Here is an 18,763-nt window from a genome sequence, read left to right on the forward strand (position 1 = left end):
AAAATAAAAGAAATAATGGACGATTTTTTGAAAATAAAAGAGATGATGGAAGATGCTTCAACTGTGGAAGAAAAGGACATTATATTAAAAAACTGTAGACTAAGGAAGAAATTTACAGAAAGTAATATAGTTATCCCAGAGCCTCAAAATAATATAAGTGAAGATGAATGGGATGTTGAAGCATCTTTGGCTACTGCTGAGCTCATGGATGGCTCAAGTTCAATGCAAGAAAGGGAAACGGCACTCGCAGTGGTTATCCCTAGACGCATTGATTATAAAAATGATTGGATTATAGACTCTGGAAGTTCAAATCATATGACGGGAGATAAAGAGAAGCTGCAAAGCATGACAGAGTATAAAGGAGGGCGTATGGTGGTGACGACAAATGACTCAAGATTGCCGATAGCTCACGTTGGTAAGGCAGCAATCATGCCTCGTTTTAGTTGCCATCAAGTTCAACTGCAAGATGTCTATCATGTGCCAGGAATGAAGAAGAATTTGCTGTCAGTAGCTCAACTAACATCTTCAGGAAATTATGTATTGTTTGGACCTGAGGATGTTAAGGTGTATCGAGACCTTAAAATCTCTGGTACACCAACAATGAAGGGGCGGCGATTGGAATCTATCTATGTGATGTCAGCAGAGTCTGCCTACGTAAACAAGACAAGAAGGAACGAGACATCAGACCTTTGGCACGCACGGTTAGGACATGTCAGCTACAAAAAGTTGAAGGTGATGATGAAAAAGTCAATGCTCAAGGGTCTTCCCCAACTCGATGTCGGTGTCGACACAATCTGTGCAGGGTGTCAATACGGCAAAGCACATCAACTACCATTTGAAGATTCAAAGTTCCAAGCAAAGGAGCCTCTGCAACTCATTCACTCTGATGTCTTCGGGCGTATCAAGCAGTCATCAGTTGGAGGCATGCATTATATGGTGACATTCATTGACGATTTTTCAAGGTACGTTTGGGTTTTCTTTATGAAAGAAAAATCTGAGACCTTTTCAAAATTTAAGCAATTTAAGGAAAAGGTAGAAAGAGAATTAGGCAAAAGGATACAATGCCTACGCACAGATAATGGGGGAGAATATACCTCAAGAGAATTTATACAATATTTAAGAGAATACAAAATAAGACATCAATTGACGTGTCCAAATACTCCGCAACAAAATGGTATTGCGGAAAGAAAGAACCGACATCTTGCAGAAACATGTCGGAGCATGCTACATGCAAAAAATGTTCCAGGAAGATTTTGGGCTGAGTGCATGAATACAGCAGCTCATGTGATTAATAGGCTCCCTCAAGCAAAGTTAGGATTCCTCTCACCCTTTGAAAAACTGTGGAACATAAAACCCACAGTAAGCCACTTTCGAATCTTTGGCTGTGTTTGCTATGTATTTGTGCCTTCTCACTTACGCATGAAGTTTGATAAGAAGGCAATAAGATGCATTTTTGTCGGATATGATAGCCAAAGAAAAGGGTGGAGATGTTGTGACCCTAATACTGGACGATGTTATACTTCACGAAATGTGGTGTTTGATGAAGCATCTTCTTGGTGGGCACCTCAAAATACAGAGTTGCCAAATTCAAAGGAGATTGAGGTCAAGCTACAACAAAATATGGGGGAACAAGAATATGAAGCATGCCAGCCAACAAATGAAAGAGAAGACGAGCCGACTGTAGCAGACGAGCCTACGATGTCATCTCAAAGTCCCTGGCGGTCTGGTGTACATCAAGGAATACCAGAGAACATCGGGTCGAATCTTCAACAAAATGACGAAGAGACAACTCCACAACCAAGAAGATCGAGCAGACAACGAAGACCAAATCCCAGGTACGCTAATGTAGTAATAACAGAAATGGAGGATATAAAAGAACCTACATCATATGAAGAAGCATCTAAATATCATGAATGGAGAAAGGCTATGGAAGAAGAAATTTCTGCATTAAATCAAAATCAAACTTGGGATTTGGTGCCTAAACCTAAAACTGTAAAACCCATATCCTGTAAATGGGTTTACAAGATAAAAACTCATCATGATGGATCAATTGAAAGATATAAAGCTCGTTTAGTCGCACGAGGATTCTCACAGCAATATGGACTAGACTATGATGAGACGTTTAGTCCAGTAGCAAAGATCACTACCGTACGTGTTCTACTAGCACTTGCAGCAAGTAAAGACTGGAAGCTGTGGCAGATGGACGTGAAGAATGCCTTCTTGAATGGAGATCTAGACAGAGAAATTTATATGATACAGCCAAAGGGTTTTGAAAGCAAAACTAATCCAGAGTACGTGTGCAAGCTAAGGAAGGCACTTTATGGTTTAAAACAAGCTCCGCGGGCATGGTACGGAAAGATTGCAGAGTTCCTTCTTCAAAGTGGATATATAGTATCTTCTGCAGATTCTAGTTTATTTGTGAAGACTGAAGGAACAAAACTAGCAGTAGTGCTAGTATATGTAGATGATTTAATTATCATAGGAGATCATGAAGATGAAATCTCTCAAACAAAGAGAAATTTATCAGTTCGCTTCCAGATGAAGGAACTTGGGGAGCTCAAGCACTTCCTTGGACTCGAAGTTGACCGAACAGAGAAAGGTTTATTTCTTGGTCAACAAAAGTATGCAAAGAATCTATTACAAAAATTTGGAATGTTGGACTGCAAGCCAATATCAACTCCAATGGAGGTGAATGCGAAGCTATCTGCATATGAAGGAAAAGACTTGGAGGATGCTACTATGTACCAACAATTGGTAGGAAGTCTTATCTATTTAACACTGACGCGGCCAGATATTTCATTTGCAGTTGGAGTTGTAAGTCGGTATATGCAAAGTCCAAAGAAACCTCACTTGGAAGCAGTCCGACGAATATTAAGGTACGTTAAAGGCACTATAAACTTGGGGCTTCTGTATAAAAGAGGAGAGGAATGCAAGTTGGTTGGTTACTGTGATGCCGACTATGCTGGAGATCATGATACACGACGATCGACTACTGGATATATATTCAACCTTGGTTCAGGAGCAGTATCTTGGTGCAGTAAAAGACAACCAACTGTGTCTCTGTCAACTACAGAAGCAGAATATAGAGCAGCTGCTATGGCAGGCCAAGAAGGTATGTGGTTAAGACAACTACTTGAAGATTTACATCAACAAGTTGACTATGCAGTTTCTCTTCATTGTGATAACCAATCAGCAATACAATTGGCGGAGAATCCGGTATTTCATGCAAGGACAAAACATGTGGAGATACATTATCATTTTATCAGAGAAAAAGTACTGCTAGAAGAAATTAAAATGCAACACGTTAAAACAGAAGATCAAGCGGCAGACTTATTTACTAAAGCACTCAATATTACCAAGCTTACAAGGTTAAGAGAAATGCTCAACATGGTGAATAGAGAATCAATCAAGAGAGTCGACATTGAGGGGGAGTATTGATAAATATCAATGCCGACTTAGCTCCCTAGAAGAATCTAGAGTTATCTTGTTTTCTCTTTAAAAATGGAGAACAACTAGTGCCTTGGAAGTGGTGAGAAAAATATCTATAATTAAATATTTCTAGAAGTATCCACAACCGACTTTCTCTTCTATAAATAGGTGATGATGTATAAGTTAAGTGTCATGTCCATAGCAATAGAAAAAAGAGAGAGTGCTGTACGTGTGAGTGTGAGTGTGTGTCCTTTGAGTGAGAAGAGTGTGAAAAGGTGTTTTGTGTCCTAGTGTAAGTCAAAAAATCAAGTGAGTGTGAGTATGTTAGTGTGTGTTGCTCATTTGTGTGAGTGAGTGTGTTGCTCTCTTTATACGTGAGAGTGTACCAATCGTTTTATATTAATAAAAATCAATTTTCTTGGTTTCTCCTTTAGTCCTCTGTCTCCAACACAGTTTACCTCAGTAATGTTGCTCTCCTCTTCATTTTGATTGAGTCTGTATTCATTCATCCTCCGCTGAGTTTCACTTCTCCGATTTCCTGATAATTCAAGTCTATTTTTGAGCCAAATAATCTGCCAATCCTCCTTCACAGGTATATCAGCTTGACGAATCTTCCAAACCCATCAACTTTCTCCAAAATGACATCTTCTCCATTACTCTTTTTTCTTCTTTGGGTGTAGAAAAACATGGGTTGCTGTCCATCCCTCAACTGATGATCCTCTGTATCATTAGCAAATATATATATGTATAAATTCAAGAAACTCAACAAGCATACATATATATATATATATATAAAATTAAAAGCCCATAAAAAAAATTGCCAGTGACATCATCAAGAATCTAGAATAAAATCGTTAATTAGTGTCTTAGTTTCAGTGTCTATATTAATAACAAAATTTGAAGTGGGTTGTAAGAAAGAGAAATGGGATAGGAGAAAAAAGAAACTAACAAGATGTTCGGGATGAATGCTGTAGAGATTAGGCTGCTATGTGATTAAAATCGGCAGAGGTGTATACTCTAACTTATCCAAATCTCAAAGATAAATGATCATTTTTGAAATTTAGAGGCATCAATGAATTCTTTTCGAATTTGCGGAAGATAGATGAAATTCTCTCTCAAACATGATCATTACTATAAAATTGGGTTAAATGCACTTTAGGATCATTTATTTTAAGCCAGCTTCATTGAGGTTTATTATTATTATTGTTACCTACAAAATTCTAAAAAGTTACAAATTGGTGAAAAAGACACTAAATGCTAAGGAACTTTTATCCATTTTTAACCCTAAATCCATGTTTCTTATTCACAATCTGTATGTACATCAAAATGTGTTTTTTTTTCATTTTCCTTTTTTCTGGGGAGATTTTGTTTGAACCAATACAGTATTTGAGCTTGGAACTCAATTCGATTGGCTTACTCGAAGAAAACCGTGACAACATTTTTATCTCACTCTTTTTTTTTTTTTCGTTTTTTTCCTTTTTTTTCCTTGGGTTCCATTGTTATCATCATTTTCCAATCCAAATTCAGTTCCTCCCCCATTCCATTTGTAAACAAATCTCTAAACCTATTAAAACCAAATGAAAGTCAAGAAGTACTTCAAGCCTCCTCCCAAATAAACGATCAATTTCATGAATCTATTAAAACCAACTGCTGTTTGAACTGCAACAAAGCAGAGCGCTGGTGAGGGAGGCATAATAATCTTTGTGAAGAGGAAGTGGTAGAGGCATTGGAATAACATGAGACGTATGGACAGCAGCAGGAGATGATGATGGTGAAGAGGATCTTGATGAAGTAAAATATGAGAGAGTAATGATGATTTTGATGATTGATGATGCTCTTCCACATCTTGGCAGAGAGGTAGATGGATTACTTGAACGTACGAGTAGTGCTTGAATTGTGCAGGGATCCATGGTTATGGGGGGTTTATGTAGATAGATACAAAGCCTTTAATTTCTATGTGTGTCATATTATTATTACTTGAACAGGGTGGTTATTATCTGAGGAAGATATTATTGGAGAGAGTGACAGGATTTTGCAATTTTGACCACGCAAAGAAGATAAGAATTGGATGGCCAACTTAAAAATCAAACTCTTTTGCTAAGTCTAAGCCAGTATAAGGGGAAGAGGGGCAGCAACTTTATTTCATCGTTATATATGTACGAGTACGACCCTCTTCTACATCAGAAAAATCTTTTCTCACTGCTAAAAATATTATTCCTAAAATTATTGTTATTTAAGTAATTAATATATATATGAATGAAATCATAATCCATAAGAAATTAACCAAGGTCATATCATTCATTTTTACAGGAATGGCTTGATTGCCTAACAATCATTTAATAGCAGAGATGGTTGCTAAAAATCTTTTAAACTGCAATAATTCCATATATAGTAAATGAAATAAAAAGCTTCTAATAATTAATTTATGTAAAATAAATAAAGAAAAGGTATAGATGTATAAAATTCTTTCTTCTTTCTTTTTTTTTTTTTTTTGGATTGACGTGTAAAATCAGTTAAATCTATCATTAGTTAATACTACCATTATATAACGACAATATGTTATGTATATTTGTTTTATTTAGGAAAAACAAATAATATATATATATTTATATATATGCATATGTACGGAAATTTTATGGTGAGGACGGTACGCATGAGGACCGCAATATTAGTGATGGTTTTTTATAGTATTAACGACGGTTTCTTAGAAAATCGTCACCAATACTATGAAAAACTGTCATCAATATTGTGGTTCGCATGAGGACCGTCCGCACCATAGACGGACTGTGCATATGTATATTTATATATATTTGTTTAACTCTCTGGTCCTAAATCATACCAAATAGTTTTGTGTTATTATAGTTTGCTTTATTTTCCCCTTTTAGGGGAAGATTGCGTGTTATTTCAGGCATTATGTCTTTATGAACCATGCAAATTTGTCGACTTTTAATTTTGATAGGTTTTTTTTTTTTTCTTTTATTTTTTTTTTATTATTTTTTTTTTTTTTTGGATGCTTGGTAACTCTTTTTCTGGAAATTATGAGCGATTATTCTTGGATGATAAAGATACAGTTTAGATAATTTGGATGGAGCAATTTTTATATCATCAACTTAAAAAAGAGGAAAAGGGAAAATCAAAATACAGAAAACTCTGAAACCTGACAAACTGTTTATGATCCTGTTTAGTCAGTCTACCTGTTATTATCTGAGGAAGATATTGTAGAAGTGAGTGACCAAAAACAGGGTTTTGCAAATTTTTCCACACAAAGAAGATAAGAATTGGATGGCCAACCCAAAAGTCCAACTCTTTTGCTGAGTCTAAGCCAATAGAAGGGGAAGAGAGGCAGTGACTTTGTTTCGTCGTTATACAGGAACGAATACGACCCTAGCTAGTTGTCATTCTTTGCTACAACATCATAATAATCTTCTCTCACTGCTAAATATATTATTACTAATAAAATTATTTCAGAAGAGGTTGTTCTTTATAAAAGGACAAGAAAATTATTTTATGTGGAAAAGTACATGTGCATTGAATACTAAATTGGAACATATAGAAGACTTAGTTACCAAGATAAAGATAACGTGTCTACACATAATTATCTACACTGAACAATCTGATTACAACAAACACCAATATATCATGTGAGGGAAAATATTATGACTCATTATGCCCCGACAAGATTATTGAGCATTTACAAACATTAATCTTGGACCTATTAGAAATAAATGAAGATTTAAAAAGTGGCTTAGTGAGAACATCTGTGAGTTGATCACCACTGCTCACATGAGCAACACGCAAGCAGCCAGATGCTACTCGTTCACGCACAAAATGGAAGTCCGCTCCAACATGCTTCATCTTATAATGAAAAACTGGATTTGAGCAAAGGTAAGTGGCCCCAAGATATCACAATAAACCACTGGTGATGCTGTCAATCCAATACCAAGTTCCTTGAGCAAAGATTCAATCCAACAGATCTCCACAGTGACATTTGCTACTGCTCGATACTTAGTGTTTAGCATTAAGTACGATATTGAACAAAAATCTCCTACATCAAAAAAGCGTAATTCGAAACATAAAAACTGAAATGCAGAAGAAAAACTACTACAATTTCCGCACATATATGATTTTTTGCAAAATGTAAAAGAGTGATATAGCATCTACATGCAAATCCAATGTAAAATTAGAGTATGCATGCATATACACTGCTAAAGATATATATATATATATATATATATATATATCTATATATGCTGCTGCTGCTGCCTAATCTTAAATTGCTTCATCATCTTATGAGAAATATCACTCTGCATCCCAAGCTTCTTCATCGTTCCTAGGCCTGTATATGTGTATCCTGCACACCACCCACTCATCCACCGGCAAAACAAAAAATTTCAAAAACAAGAATTATTATCTAAAGATAACACACACACACACACACACACACACACGCAGAGACAGATATATATATATATATATATATGTGTGTATATATATATTTAATGTAATTTTTACACATCTTTTTACCTTGGTAAAGTTGCTTTCTTCATCATTTTGTCTGAGTCTGAATTCATTCATCATCCGCTGAGTTTGAGTTCTCTGATTTCCAGAGAATTCGAATCTTTATTTGAACCCAATAATGTGCCCATGTTTCTTCTTATCCTTCACAGGCAAGTCAGCTTCAAGTATCTTCCGACCCATCAACCTCTCAATACATTATATATTTATAAATACATATCACTGAAAACCCAGAAAAGAATTCTTTGCATGTATTGAGAGGTTGTAATATATCTGTGCAGGTTTGGTTTTGGGTATTCTGAACAGAAATCCATCTTTCTTCAATCATGATATTAAAGATTTTTAGCTGTTAATTTGAAGGGGAAATCTAAATTTTTGAGACCTGGAAATGTTATGTCTGTGGATTGGAATGTGGTTTTCTCTTTTGCTTGCTGGATGATTATTTGGAAATGATTTTGTGTTGCCTGCAAATCCTGAGGGAAGTCATTTAGAATTATGTTACTCAAATGGTTAAGCAATCTTTCCCTGAATCCTGCTCAAGCTCCTAAAAATATTCAATTTCATATTCAATGGGAAGCTTCTAATGAGGGATGGGTTGAAATCAACTCTGATGGCTGTGTTAAAGAGCTGTCAGGAAATGCTTTGGATGTGGTGGCTTTTTGTGCTAATTTGGGGTGTGCTAGTTTGGGATGGTTGAACTTGATCTTTTTTTAATGGGCTTTCTATTGGCTTAGCAGGAAGGCTTCAAAAAATCATCATTGTTGAGCTTGATTCCAGTGTTGTTATGAGTTGGGTCAAGGGTGATCTAAATTCTCTACATGGATCTGATTAGTAAAGATTAGAAAGTTGAAGCTGTTCACATCAACAGCTGCATATTGTTTTTTAGCTAATTTGGGTCATTCTTGCTATACTATTATCTTATTAGTTTCATTTTCTATTACTTCAAGGTATATTAATTTATCAATTATTAACAAACTATCACTTCATTTAATATCCAAAATTGAATAAACAAATTGCTTTACTATTACTTTTAAAGCTTAGTCAACTCTATTAAAATGTCTAAAATCCCAAGTAGATCTTGTTATACTTATAAGCAGACATGCTGATTATTATAAAATAGCTAAATCCTTGTATTTTTCATTTTGGAGCGGCAAGTTCTGTTTGAAATGATTGGTTTGCGTTTGGAACTCAGTTAGGCTTATTTAAAAGCCTAGGCAGCATTTTCTCTTTTTCTCTTTTTCTTTCTTTTTATTATTATTATTTTTTATGTTTTTTTTTTTTTTTTAAGGATTTTTTTTGGGTTTCATTACTATCACCATTTTCCAACAAGATTCCATTTGAACACAAGTTTCCAAAACCACCACCGAAACCAAATGAACCTTGAAACCTCCTCCCGAATAAATGATAAAATACTTGGAGCTTATTATACCACGAATTGAAATTTTTTATAAAAATGCACGCAGAGGACGGTGTGGAGCTGAAAACAACATTTCTTAAGGATTGATTGTTTTTAGAACAGGAAAGTAGTTTCTTATTAATCCATGTCAAGAAAAAGGCTTAAAACTCTGTAGTTTTATACTTTTTTGTTTTTTTCTTGGTGAATTGTAGTTTTTACACATTATTGTCAATATGGTAAACTACATATACATACTTTACAATATAAACTTTTTCACATATATGTAAACCATTTGGTTCTAGTCTATTTCAAATAATTAACATCCGAATAAAATGTAGAAGGATATATTTGTAATAACCTGAAAATATAATGGTATATATGAGAAAAAAAAATAAGAAAATTACATTTTCAACCTACAAGTTAGTGCTTTTAAGTACTGTTTCTCAAATCTCATCTGCCAATGGGAACTCTCTTCAATACAAGACACAATAATTGCTTAAATTCACTGGCTTTTGAAATTAAGGAACTTGAAAAGTTTTGGAATTTAGTCCAAATAAACCTAACCCCACGTATACAGAAACCACTAATTCAACATGATTTTGTTGAAATGCGTGGAACATAAAAAAAAAGTTAAAATTAAAAATTAAAATAAATAAAATAATAAAAAAAAGTTTTACCATCAATAGAAGTTTGGTGAAGTGCGGTCCCTCTGCTTATCTAAAATGGGGATTCCACTACCAGCTGTCTAGGAAGAAAAACATTATATTTAATTTACATTCTATGTATATATATGTATATTATAAGTGTGAAAAAGAAAGTGAAGCCTCACAAGGAAGAAACAGAAAGGTCAAGCATGGTGTCTGTCCAAATTTACAGCCTAGTAATTCTGAGCCTTCTCAGTTTCAGCACCGCAGCCTCCTTTGTCGGCTACATGGACACAACCTGCAATGGATCCATAGCAGAGTGCAACAAAGAAGATGAGATGCTGATGGAGTCGGACATAAGCAGAAGGTTTCTTGAACAGAAGAGATACATCTCACCTGGAACTTTAAAGCCAGATCACCCTGTTTGCCAAGGTGCCAGTGGTGAATCTTATAGTAACGCAGGAAGTTGTCTTCCTCCATCATCTAACCCTCATGATCGAGGGTGTTCGAAGATTTATCGATGTCGGTCCCACTCCTGATCAGAGAAAGCTCCACATATATTGTATCAGGCTAAATTTCCATGAAATTGAAGCTTCAAAAGTAACTCAGAGAATCGATCAAATGTAGACATAGAATGAGTTTCATTCATTCTCATCCAACCGCTTCTCCAATTTACTGGAAGCTTCTTTCAATTTTTTGTCTTTTTTCTGTTTTCAACTATGAAATGATTAATTACACTGTCATCAAGATCCTAAGCAGAATAAAGTTTTTATGGGTTTTCACAAAGTTGATGTTTGTTTGAACTTGTATGTCTTATGCAGTTAGCTTCTAGATTTTGCTATTCTACATATATCATCAATGGATTTATCTATTACGGATTTGGTCTCATAGATAGCTCAGCCTTCATCTAACGCTGCAAAGAGTGTTCAATTGTGAATAGATGTGTTATGGACCTAGACAGAAGAAAATAAATAGGTCAAAGGAAAGAATCCAAGAACTAGCTGGAATTTCAATTTTTGATAGTCCAACTGTCTGTAATAGCAGATCAACCAAGCAATTAGACATTGCCAGTTTCTGAACCTTTGCTTCTACTTTATGAAATATCAGAAAGAAAATTAAAAGATCACCCCATGTAAATACAGCCACTTTTCAAAAACAAACAAATTGGTTGCAAAAATGCTATAATAGTCAACTAGGTCATCCAGTTCAATTCATTTTTTCTAGTTTATAGGAAAGTAAAATATTTGATATTTTTATAGTCAATTAAAACCAAGATTAAGTTTAAAACCTAATTTTATAATATGATTTATAGACATTGCACACATATAGAACTCTCCCCGTGTTTTGGTTGGTACATACAGGTTACTGATATTGTCACACTTCTATTAAAAGTTACAACATCTGAAATTCTTCACTGCAATATTATGGCACATAAGTAACATTAAATCTGACTAGTTAGATTGTGTAAAGTAATCATATGAAAGAAACCAAAACAAATGTAATGGATAAGAGAATTTAAGATCCCCAACTACTTAAAAAATAAATAAGTTAACTTTTAGAAAAATAAACTTAATATCATCCCAACTATTTAGGGTTAGCAGCATGAGCCTTGTTGCAAAAACCCAAAATATGGTACAAAAGAATTTACAGAGAAGAAAGTGCAAAGCAAAACAAGAAAAATAAAAGGAAGTTATCTAAGCTTGGTACATATTTTACATTACATTCCTTCTTTTTGCATAGAGTAATTTCTGTTGAAATTAATTCTTCATATGGACGGCTATGCTGCCAAATTTGGCCCAGAGCACAAATGAATTAGGAAAAAATGGTCTCATTCCAGGAAGGCATTAGTGTTCCAAGTGATTCCAAGCCTACTTGAATGAAAGCTTCCATACCTCTCGTACATTAGAGGAACCATCAGCAACTTCAGCAACCATGCTAAAATCCATAAGACCTGCAGGGAATAGGAGGAAAAGCATAACTAATTCAATAGTCCATACGTGCATCGACAATAAAAGAATAGAGGCACAAACAGATCCAATCTCATGAGTTACAAACTAAGCATTTAAACTTTAGACATGTCCCCTTCTATTTGAAATTACATCAGCTAAATATAAATAATACATCTTGATAAAAGTAACAATGTGGCCAATATAGGGCACAAGATTTCCTATGACATAAAGGCTGACATGCATGAACATTAATACAACAACCCTTTTCTACCCTCATCAGCTGACATGATGGCACAGAATAGAGAAAAACCAAACTAAAAGTTTCTTGGCATATCTGTAGTTTTGGGAATATCTATGTGGAATAACTCACCATCTTTCTCCACCACAGATAGGAATCGTCGTGTTCCCCCACCTACCCCAAAATAGTGCTTCTTTGCTGCCATGTACATCAGTCCATGTGGAGAGCTCATGCACTGTAAATTAGACACCATTTGTAAGTTTGAAATGAAAATGACGTCAAAACAATAACATTAACTCAATAAAGTATTACCTTCTTTATAAGTTCATAGAGATTTTGGAAAACGCAGATGGAGTAAAGTGTCTCTGCCATTAAAATAACATCATAACCTGAAACTGGATTACACCCTGAACTGAAGTCTGCATTGTCCCCGGTGCCATGTTCATGAGGAAGAATTTTATCTATTTCACTCCAGTCACCAGCAAAAAAACGAACTTCAGACTCTGTGTCACAACTTGTCACATTTGTTTCTGAAGGCTGAGCTCTTTTTGGACGGTTTGCATTCACATTGGGTATGGTTAGGCATTGCAGGACTTCAGCATTAAAGTCCTGGAAATGTACAGCAGCTGCACCCTAATGCCAAAAAGAGAAAGGAGGCTAAGTATAACAAATCCAATTTAGGACATTGGATAAACCAATAATCATGATACATACCTCGAGGCATGCAAAGATACCAGGAAGTCCATGACCACATCCAAGCTGAAAAACCATTAAGAAAATTCTGTAAGGCACAATGAGTACAGGGAGTATAGTAGACACAAGATAATTATCTCATTTTTACAAAGTTAAAAACTAAATTACCTTATTCATAATTCAAAGAAAGAAAAATGGCATTGAAAAAGTTTGGCAGCTAAGCATTCCTCAATGCTCCTTAAAATTGTTCCAATGACATTGAAAGCAAAGTGTAATATCGTTGTCTTAAATCTCTTAAAGTTAAATTTAAACGAAAAAAATATATATATATCATGTCAACAATTCTAGATGTGTGAACTGTTAGGGGATTTTATCATGAGAAACTTTATCAGCAATTTCCAAAGTTTTATACCACTCAAATAGGTCTCTGCCATGGATAAGTACTAGGAAGCTCAATTATAAGTGAGACATCAAAATAATCTTCAGTAAGTTACGCAACAGATAAGTTCATTCTCATCTGGTTGAGTGAATTAACTGTTACACTAGTTGGGAATTCTCTATAATCTGAATCAAGTAGTAGGAAACTGACCGGAAACCAGAATTCATATTTCCATGTAAGAAGGTCTAATTCCTCAACAAATTGTTATCTTAGTTCAAGCTAGAACAAAAAACTACCTTCATGAAAAACTAGGTGATAAGTTCCATAATCATTTGTTTTCTTTTCAGACATTGCTCCCACAATCATTTTACTCACACTTACATGTTTATTGCTTTTCAGATAAAACATGAAATTTCAAAAGAAGTATAGGAAACAAACCAAAAAAAAAAAAAAAAAAAAAAAGTTGCAACAAAATTTTGTATCCAATATTTGAAATCCAATCATGCAAGTACTCCAATGTTTTATGCATTGTGAAACAGTATAGAATCAGCACAAGATTAGAATGCCAACCTCTAAAACTCGCTTCCCTTTAAGTGCTAAATTCCCATTTACTACCTCAGAGCGAAGGGCTTTAACTAGATCTAGCGAACCTTCCCATAACTTTAGTCCACCTAAACCCCAAAGAAGGGGATTAAAAAAAATAAAAAAATCCAAAAACAAACAAATCATGCATCCAAAGGAAGTTAGGCATAAATTCACCTGTAACTATAATAAACATGTTTAACTACGATATGGAATCCAATATTGTTAAAATAACCATTAAGAAACAAGGAAGCAAAGGAAAGGGTTCCTACTCACCTTCATATTTCCCAGGGACTAAATCAGAGTTGGACAAAGCAAAAACCTCTCGAGTCCTAACACGGCCCTAAAACAAAAGCATCCCATCAACATCAACTATCCATGAAACTTTGAACCGAACAAAAACCCCAGATTACAAAAAAAATTTTAGCATACAAGAGTCTAAAACATTGTTGCTTCTATTTCTCCCTAGTTTCCAAGGAAATTTCTATGTCTCCCATTATTATTCCATCTTATATGCCTATTTCTATGAATCCATGATCTTAGTTGTTCAGTGCTCTTCAAGAAAAAAATTATGGACCTGAACATAAAATTCAAAATTCTCTTTTTTAAACCATTTTCAAGGAAAAAGAAAAATGACCTTGAGCAATGTAAGTCCATCCAAGTTCACTGGCTCCACAGTATACTTCACAGACGATGAAACCTATTTCATATCAAAACCCAATCAATCCAAACTATAAATTCCAAAGAAAAACGCCATTTTTTTTTTTTTCTTTTTGTTTGCCTCAAGCTTAAGCAGCACTATATATATATATATATATATATATATATCTAATAAAAAAGAAAATTGATTCGAACCTCGGAGGAAAGTACTTCAACACACGGAGGTGGCGACGGGCGAGGCTCGTTTGAAGGATCGAAAAACCCAAACCCTAAATTCAAATTGGGTTTCTCGTCAGACAAGGAGGAGAATAGCCGGAACGATCCAGGACTCGGATTCTGAATACCATTTTTGGAAAAAAAAAAAAAAAAAAAATGAAAACTTGATCAGGTATCTGAAGGTGGAGGTTAAACAAAACAAGGTTTCCAATGTGGGCATGAGAGAGAAATCTAAAAACTCACCTCCTCGGAGTTTGCCGCCATTGTTTTCTGCCTTCTCTGCTCTGCTACTCCCAGATACGACTCCTTCAGTGGCTGAGGCAAAGCAAATGATATTCGGGGTTTTGAGTTCGGGTTTTACTTTTCTTTTCCTTTTATTATTATTTTATTCATCTCTTTTTCTTTTATCTTTTTTTTTTTTTCTTTTTTCCTAACATAGTTTCATTTTATAATTTGGAGAAGCTGAATTTTCAATTTTTAAATTTTACATTTCGATTTAAATCTCTAAATTTCAATTTTTTTTTTTTTTTTTTGAGAGTAACGGTGATTAACATCATATTCAACCGATATTAAAATACAAGCTTTTTAATTCATTCAATCTTAAAAAAAAAAATATATATATATATATATATTATTTTTTATTAATTTATTTTAAAACTAACATATAATAGCATATCAACATAACAAAAGAAATCATTTTTTTTTTAACGTTTATATTTTAAAGCTGTTTGGAAATATCATTGTGTTTATATATACAATTTTAATACGCTAGTAATATAGTTTTTATCTAATGTAGGATATATATTTAGTAACGTGATAAATTAAAATTGTTACTTATTCAATTAAAATTTTAATATCATATCATTAATTAAAATGGCATTTTTAATATTTGATATATTCACATATTTTTATTTATATTGAAAATATATTCCTATTACATTATTTTTTTTATAATTAAAAATAAAAAATAAAAAAAGAAAGGAGTAGCACTTGCACTTGTAAGATAAGTTTAAAAAGGGATTCTTTTAAATTCAACATGTTAAGCTCAAAACAATATATTCATATTGATTTTGTTTTACATCATAATAAGTATCGGATAAAATATAAATTTTATAGTAGAGTATTAAAATTTTTGTGTTTGAACGAGATATTTTTGTTTTTTTTTTTTTTTTGTATGTTTGTTTTTTAGTTTACATCTTTTAAAAATGCGTAAATAAAATGAATGATATTATTTTTCTTTAAGAAGAAACTAAATATGCTAATAAGCTTGTATTAAGGAAATTGATTTGTTAATACATGAAATGCTAATTTGGATTTCAATTATGTTGAATTTTGAAAATGACATATCATATATGCTGACATGACAGTTATTTTTGGATGGGTCTGCAACCAGAATGGCAGGCTTCTCTTAACAAATAATCTTTTGTAATTTAAATTTTCTTATTTAATTTGTTGACCATAAAAACAGGTAAACAATAAGCATATATATATATATATATATAAATTATTTTATTTATTTAAAAATACGGATAAAAAAGGATTAAAAATTAGGTAAACGAAATGTCAATACATATATGTATAATATGTTATAGATTAGAAAATATGTAATTAAAAATATAGATATTAAATATATATTAAAATTAGTTATTTTTAATATACATAATAAAAATATAATTATTAATAAGATAATAATAATTTAATATATTTTTAAAAATAGTAAATAATTAAAAATAAAAGATGTTTTTTTTTTTTTACACATTTTTATGTTGTAGTCAGAGACAAAAAAAAAAGAAATTTAAAATATTTTTTATTCCAAAAATAAGTGCTTTTTTTCAATTATATAGCACGTTTGAAACTTGTTTTAAACTTTACAATTAAAATCAATATGAAAATAAGAGTTTTTTTTTTCAAAAAATACAAACGTATATGTATTATTTGTGTATTATTGGCAAATTACTATGTTTTATTTTCTTAAAAAAAATTACACTTAATAGCATTAAATTAAGTTAGCCGTGATCAACCAAAATTCAATTAGATGATGCAATAAATAAAAATTTAAAAATCTAATTTAAAAAATTCTAAGCTTAAAAGTTCAAATTGCAACTTTCAATTTCCAAATGATAAATGCAATTTTTCTCTTCGTTTTTTGTTCGGGTATACAAATGATAAGTGCAAATTAAAACTTGTTGGGGATGGAGTATTATTAGGTTCCAGCTACTTTTCAACTCTATCGTCCACTTTTAATGTGAGATGGGAGTATTAACTCCCGTTGTACTGTATAAATTTTACGTTGTTCATTAAAAAGTATAAAATTTTGATGGGCTTAGGCCCACCAAAATTGTTTAGATGGACAATTAATTTAATGAGGTTAAATAGTCTTTGGAAGAAAATAATTTTATATAGTATATGGAAATAAAATCAAGTGATCTCTATATCATCTAATTCTATATGGTTTTTCTACAAAATATTTTAACATATAGTAAAAATATAATAAAAAAATTAAAATATTAAATAATATCAATCATTTTAATATCTATACATTTATTAATTTTTATCAGGTGTTAAAGGTTTATGAAAAGATTATGTGAAAATAAGTGGTCCAAAAACCATATAAATTTTTTTCTTACTACACCCACTCTTTTTCTGTACATTTCATCTGAATCCTTATTTACCAAAAAAAATAAAAAAAACAAAATAATAATACAACTCATCTTGATGTTTTTTACTAACTTTAATTTAAAACCGATATGATAAATAATATTATAATATTTAATTTGTTTGTAATATTATTTATTATTATTGGTTTCAATTATGCATATTTTTTTTTTCAACCAAAAATATATCAACATATTATTTACTGTATACTTTTATTTTTTATCATTATTTTCTGTATGCTATTACAGTGGGTAAATAAATTGATAATAAAGCAGTATTCTTTAATGTACTTGCCATATAAGTTTACTGTTGGATTTTTCTTGATGTTTTCTCCCAGACCCACATTTTCTTTTTTTCTTTTTTTCTTTTTTTCTTTTTTTTTCCGATTTCAAGCAATATCAAACCTTTCGCACGAATATTTACTTTCTTAAATGCTTAGTTTTTTAAGGTGAACATCTTATAAGCATAAGAACTCTCCAGCTAAAAAAAGAAAACCAATTTGTATAGAATATTTAGGAATTTTATACTATCCTATAGATAAATACATATATTTATTACATTATTATGAAATAATCATAAAGAGGTGAAAACTCTATAAAGCATAGATAACCTTTAAACTCTATAAAGCATAGATAACCTTTAAGTATAGATGTATTTTATTTTGTATAAATCATGGTTATTTATTATAGACTCGCCCTAATCCATTTCTATGTGTGCGGGTTCGAGTCTCGAGAAATAGAGGAGTCTGAAAGCCAAATCTCATAATTGAGCCCCAGGCTCCCTTCTTCACCAAGACTCGAACCTCAAACACACAGGCATGAGTTGTGGCACTCTGCCACTTAAACTGCTACCACAAGTTATATATTTTTGTAATCCTATTCTCGTTCCTATTGTATGTGCTTCTTACCCTTCTTGCATCTTCATTCTGTATAACCTTCTTTTCTCCATTTTTTTCTTTTTTCTTTTTTTCATTTTTCTTCTTTCTAACAAACTTCGTTGATACAAATGTGAATAAGTATAATACGTTGTTTTGTTGTAATTAGAAATACCATATTATATGATATATGTGTTTTTTAAATTAAAAAAATTCAACCTATCTAAATCTTAATGATAATATTTTTTATCATAATAAAATATATTAAATTTATATTTATTCTAAAAAAATATTAAAAGTATTTATGAAAATGATAAATGATATAATAATTTTAATGGATTTGTTACTTAGTCTTAATTATCCAAAATTTCACTAATCTATATATAAATTACATATCTTAATCTCAATTATATAGTCACATCATCTAGAAAGTTTGAATGCCCCTAATATTAAGTATTAAAATTTCAATATCGATAAAAATATTAAAGGTTTAAAATAAAAAAATATCTATGAAAATATTAAAAATTATCGAA

At 32.2% G+C, this 18,763-nt stretch overlaps 1 protein-coding gene and 1 long non-coding RNA gene across 3 annotated transcripts in view; both read right to left on the reverse strand.

Moving 5' to 3' along the window:
• The window catches only part of LOC107406370 (uncharacterized), a 50,394-nt gene extending 35,290 nt beyond the window's left edge, over positions 1-15,104 (reverse strand). Inside the window, exons 1-9 of one of the 2 annotated variants that reach the window (XM_048478135.2) lie at positions 14,945-15,104; positions 14,681-14,821; positions 14,463-14,525; positions 14,102-14,168; positions 13,814-13,914; positions 12,886-12,930; positions 12,484-12,804; positions 12,304-12,406; positions 11,514-11,935 (exon numbers count right to left, since the gene is read on the reverse strand). In XM_048478135.2, the coding sequence (XP_048334092.1) occupies positions 11,853-11,935; positions 12,304-12,406; positions 12,484-12,804; positions 12,886-12,930; positions 13,814-13,914; positions 14,102-14,168; positions 14,463-14,525; positions 14,681-14,821; positions 14,945-14,965 (945 nt within the window). In that variant the 5' untranslated portion in view covers positions 14,966-15,104 and the 3' untranslated portion in view covers positions 11,514-11,852. Of the gene's footprint in view, positions 1-11,513; positions 11,936-12,303; positions 12,407-12,483; positions 12,805-12,885; positions 12,931-13,813; positions 13,915-14,101; positions 14,169-14,462; positions 14,526-14,680; positions 14,822-14,944 lie in introns of those variants that run through there. The other variant, XM_060815845.1, reaches the window with a different exon arrangement.
• On the reverse strand, positions 7,515-8,831 carry LOC132803296 (uncharacterized). The gene is made up of 2 exons (XR_009638376.1): positions 7,954-8,831; positions 7,515-7,780 (listed from the first exon to the last, which is right to left on the reverse strand). It is a non-coding gene; the product is annotated as an uncharacterized LOC132803296 (long non-coding RNA).
• Positions 15,105-18,763: the final 3,659 nt, after the last annotated feature.

Source organism: Ziziphus jujuba, chromosome 3 (genome assembly GCF_031755915.1).
Source record: "Ziziphus jujuba cultivar Dongzao chromosome 3, ASM3175591v1".
Lineage (NCBI taxonomy): Eukaryota > Viridiplantae > Streptophyta > Magnoliopsida > Rosales > Rhamnaceae > Ziziphus > Ziziphus jujuba.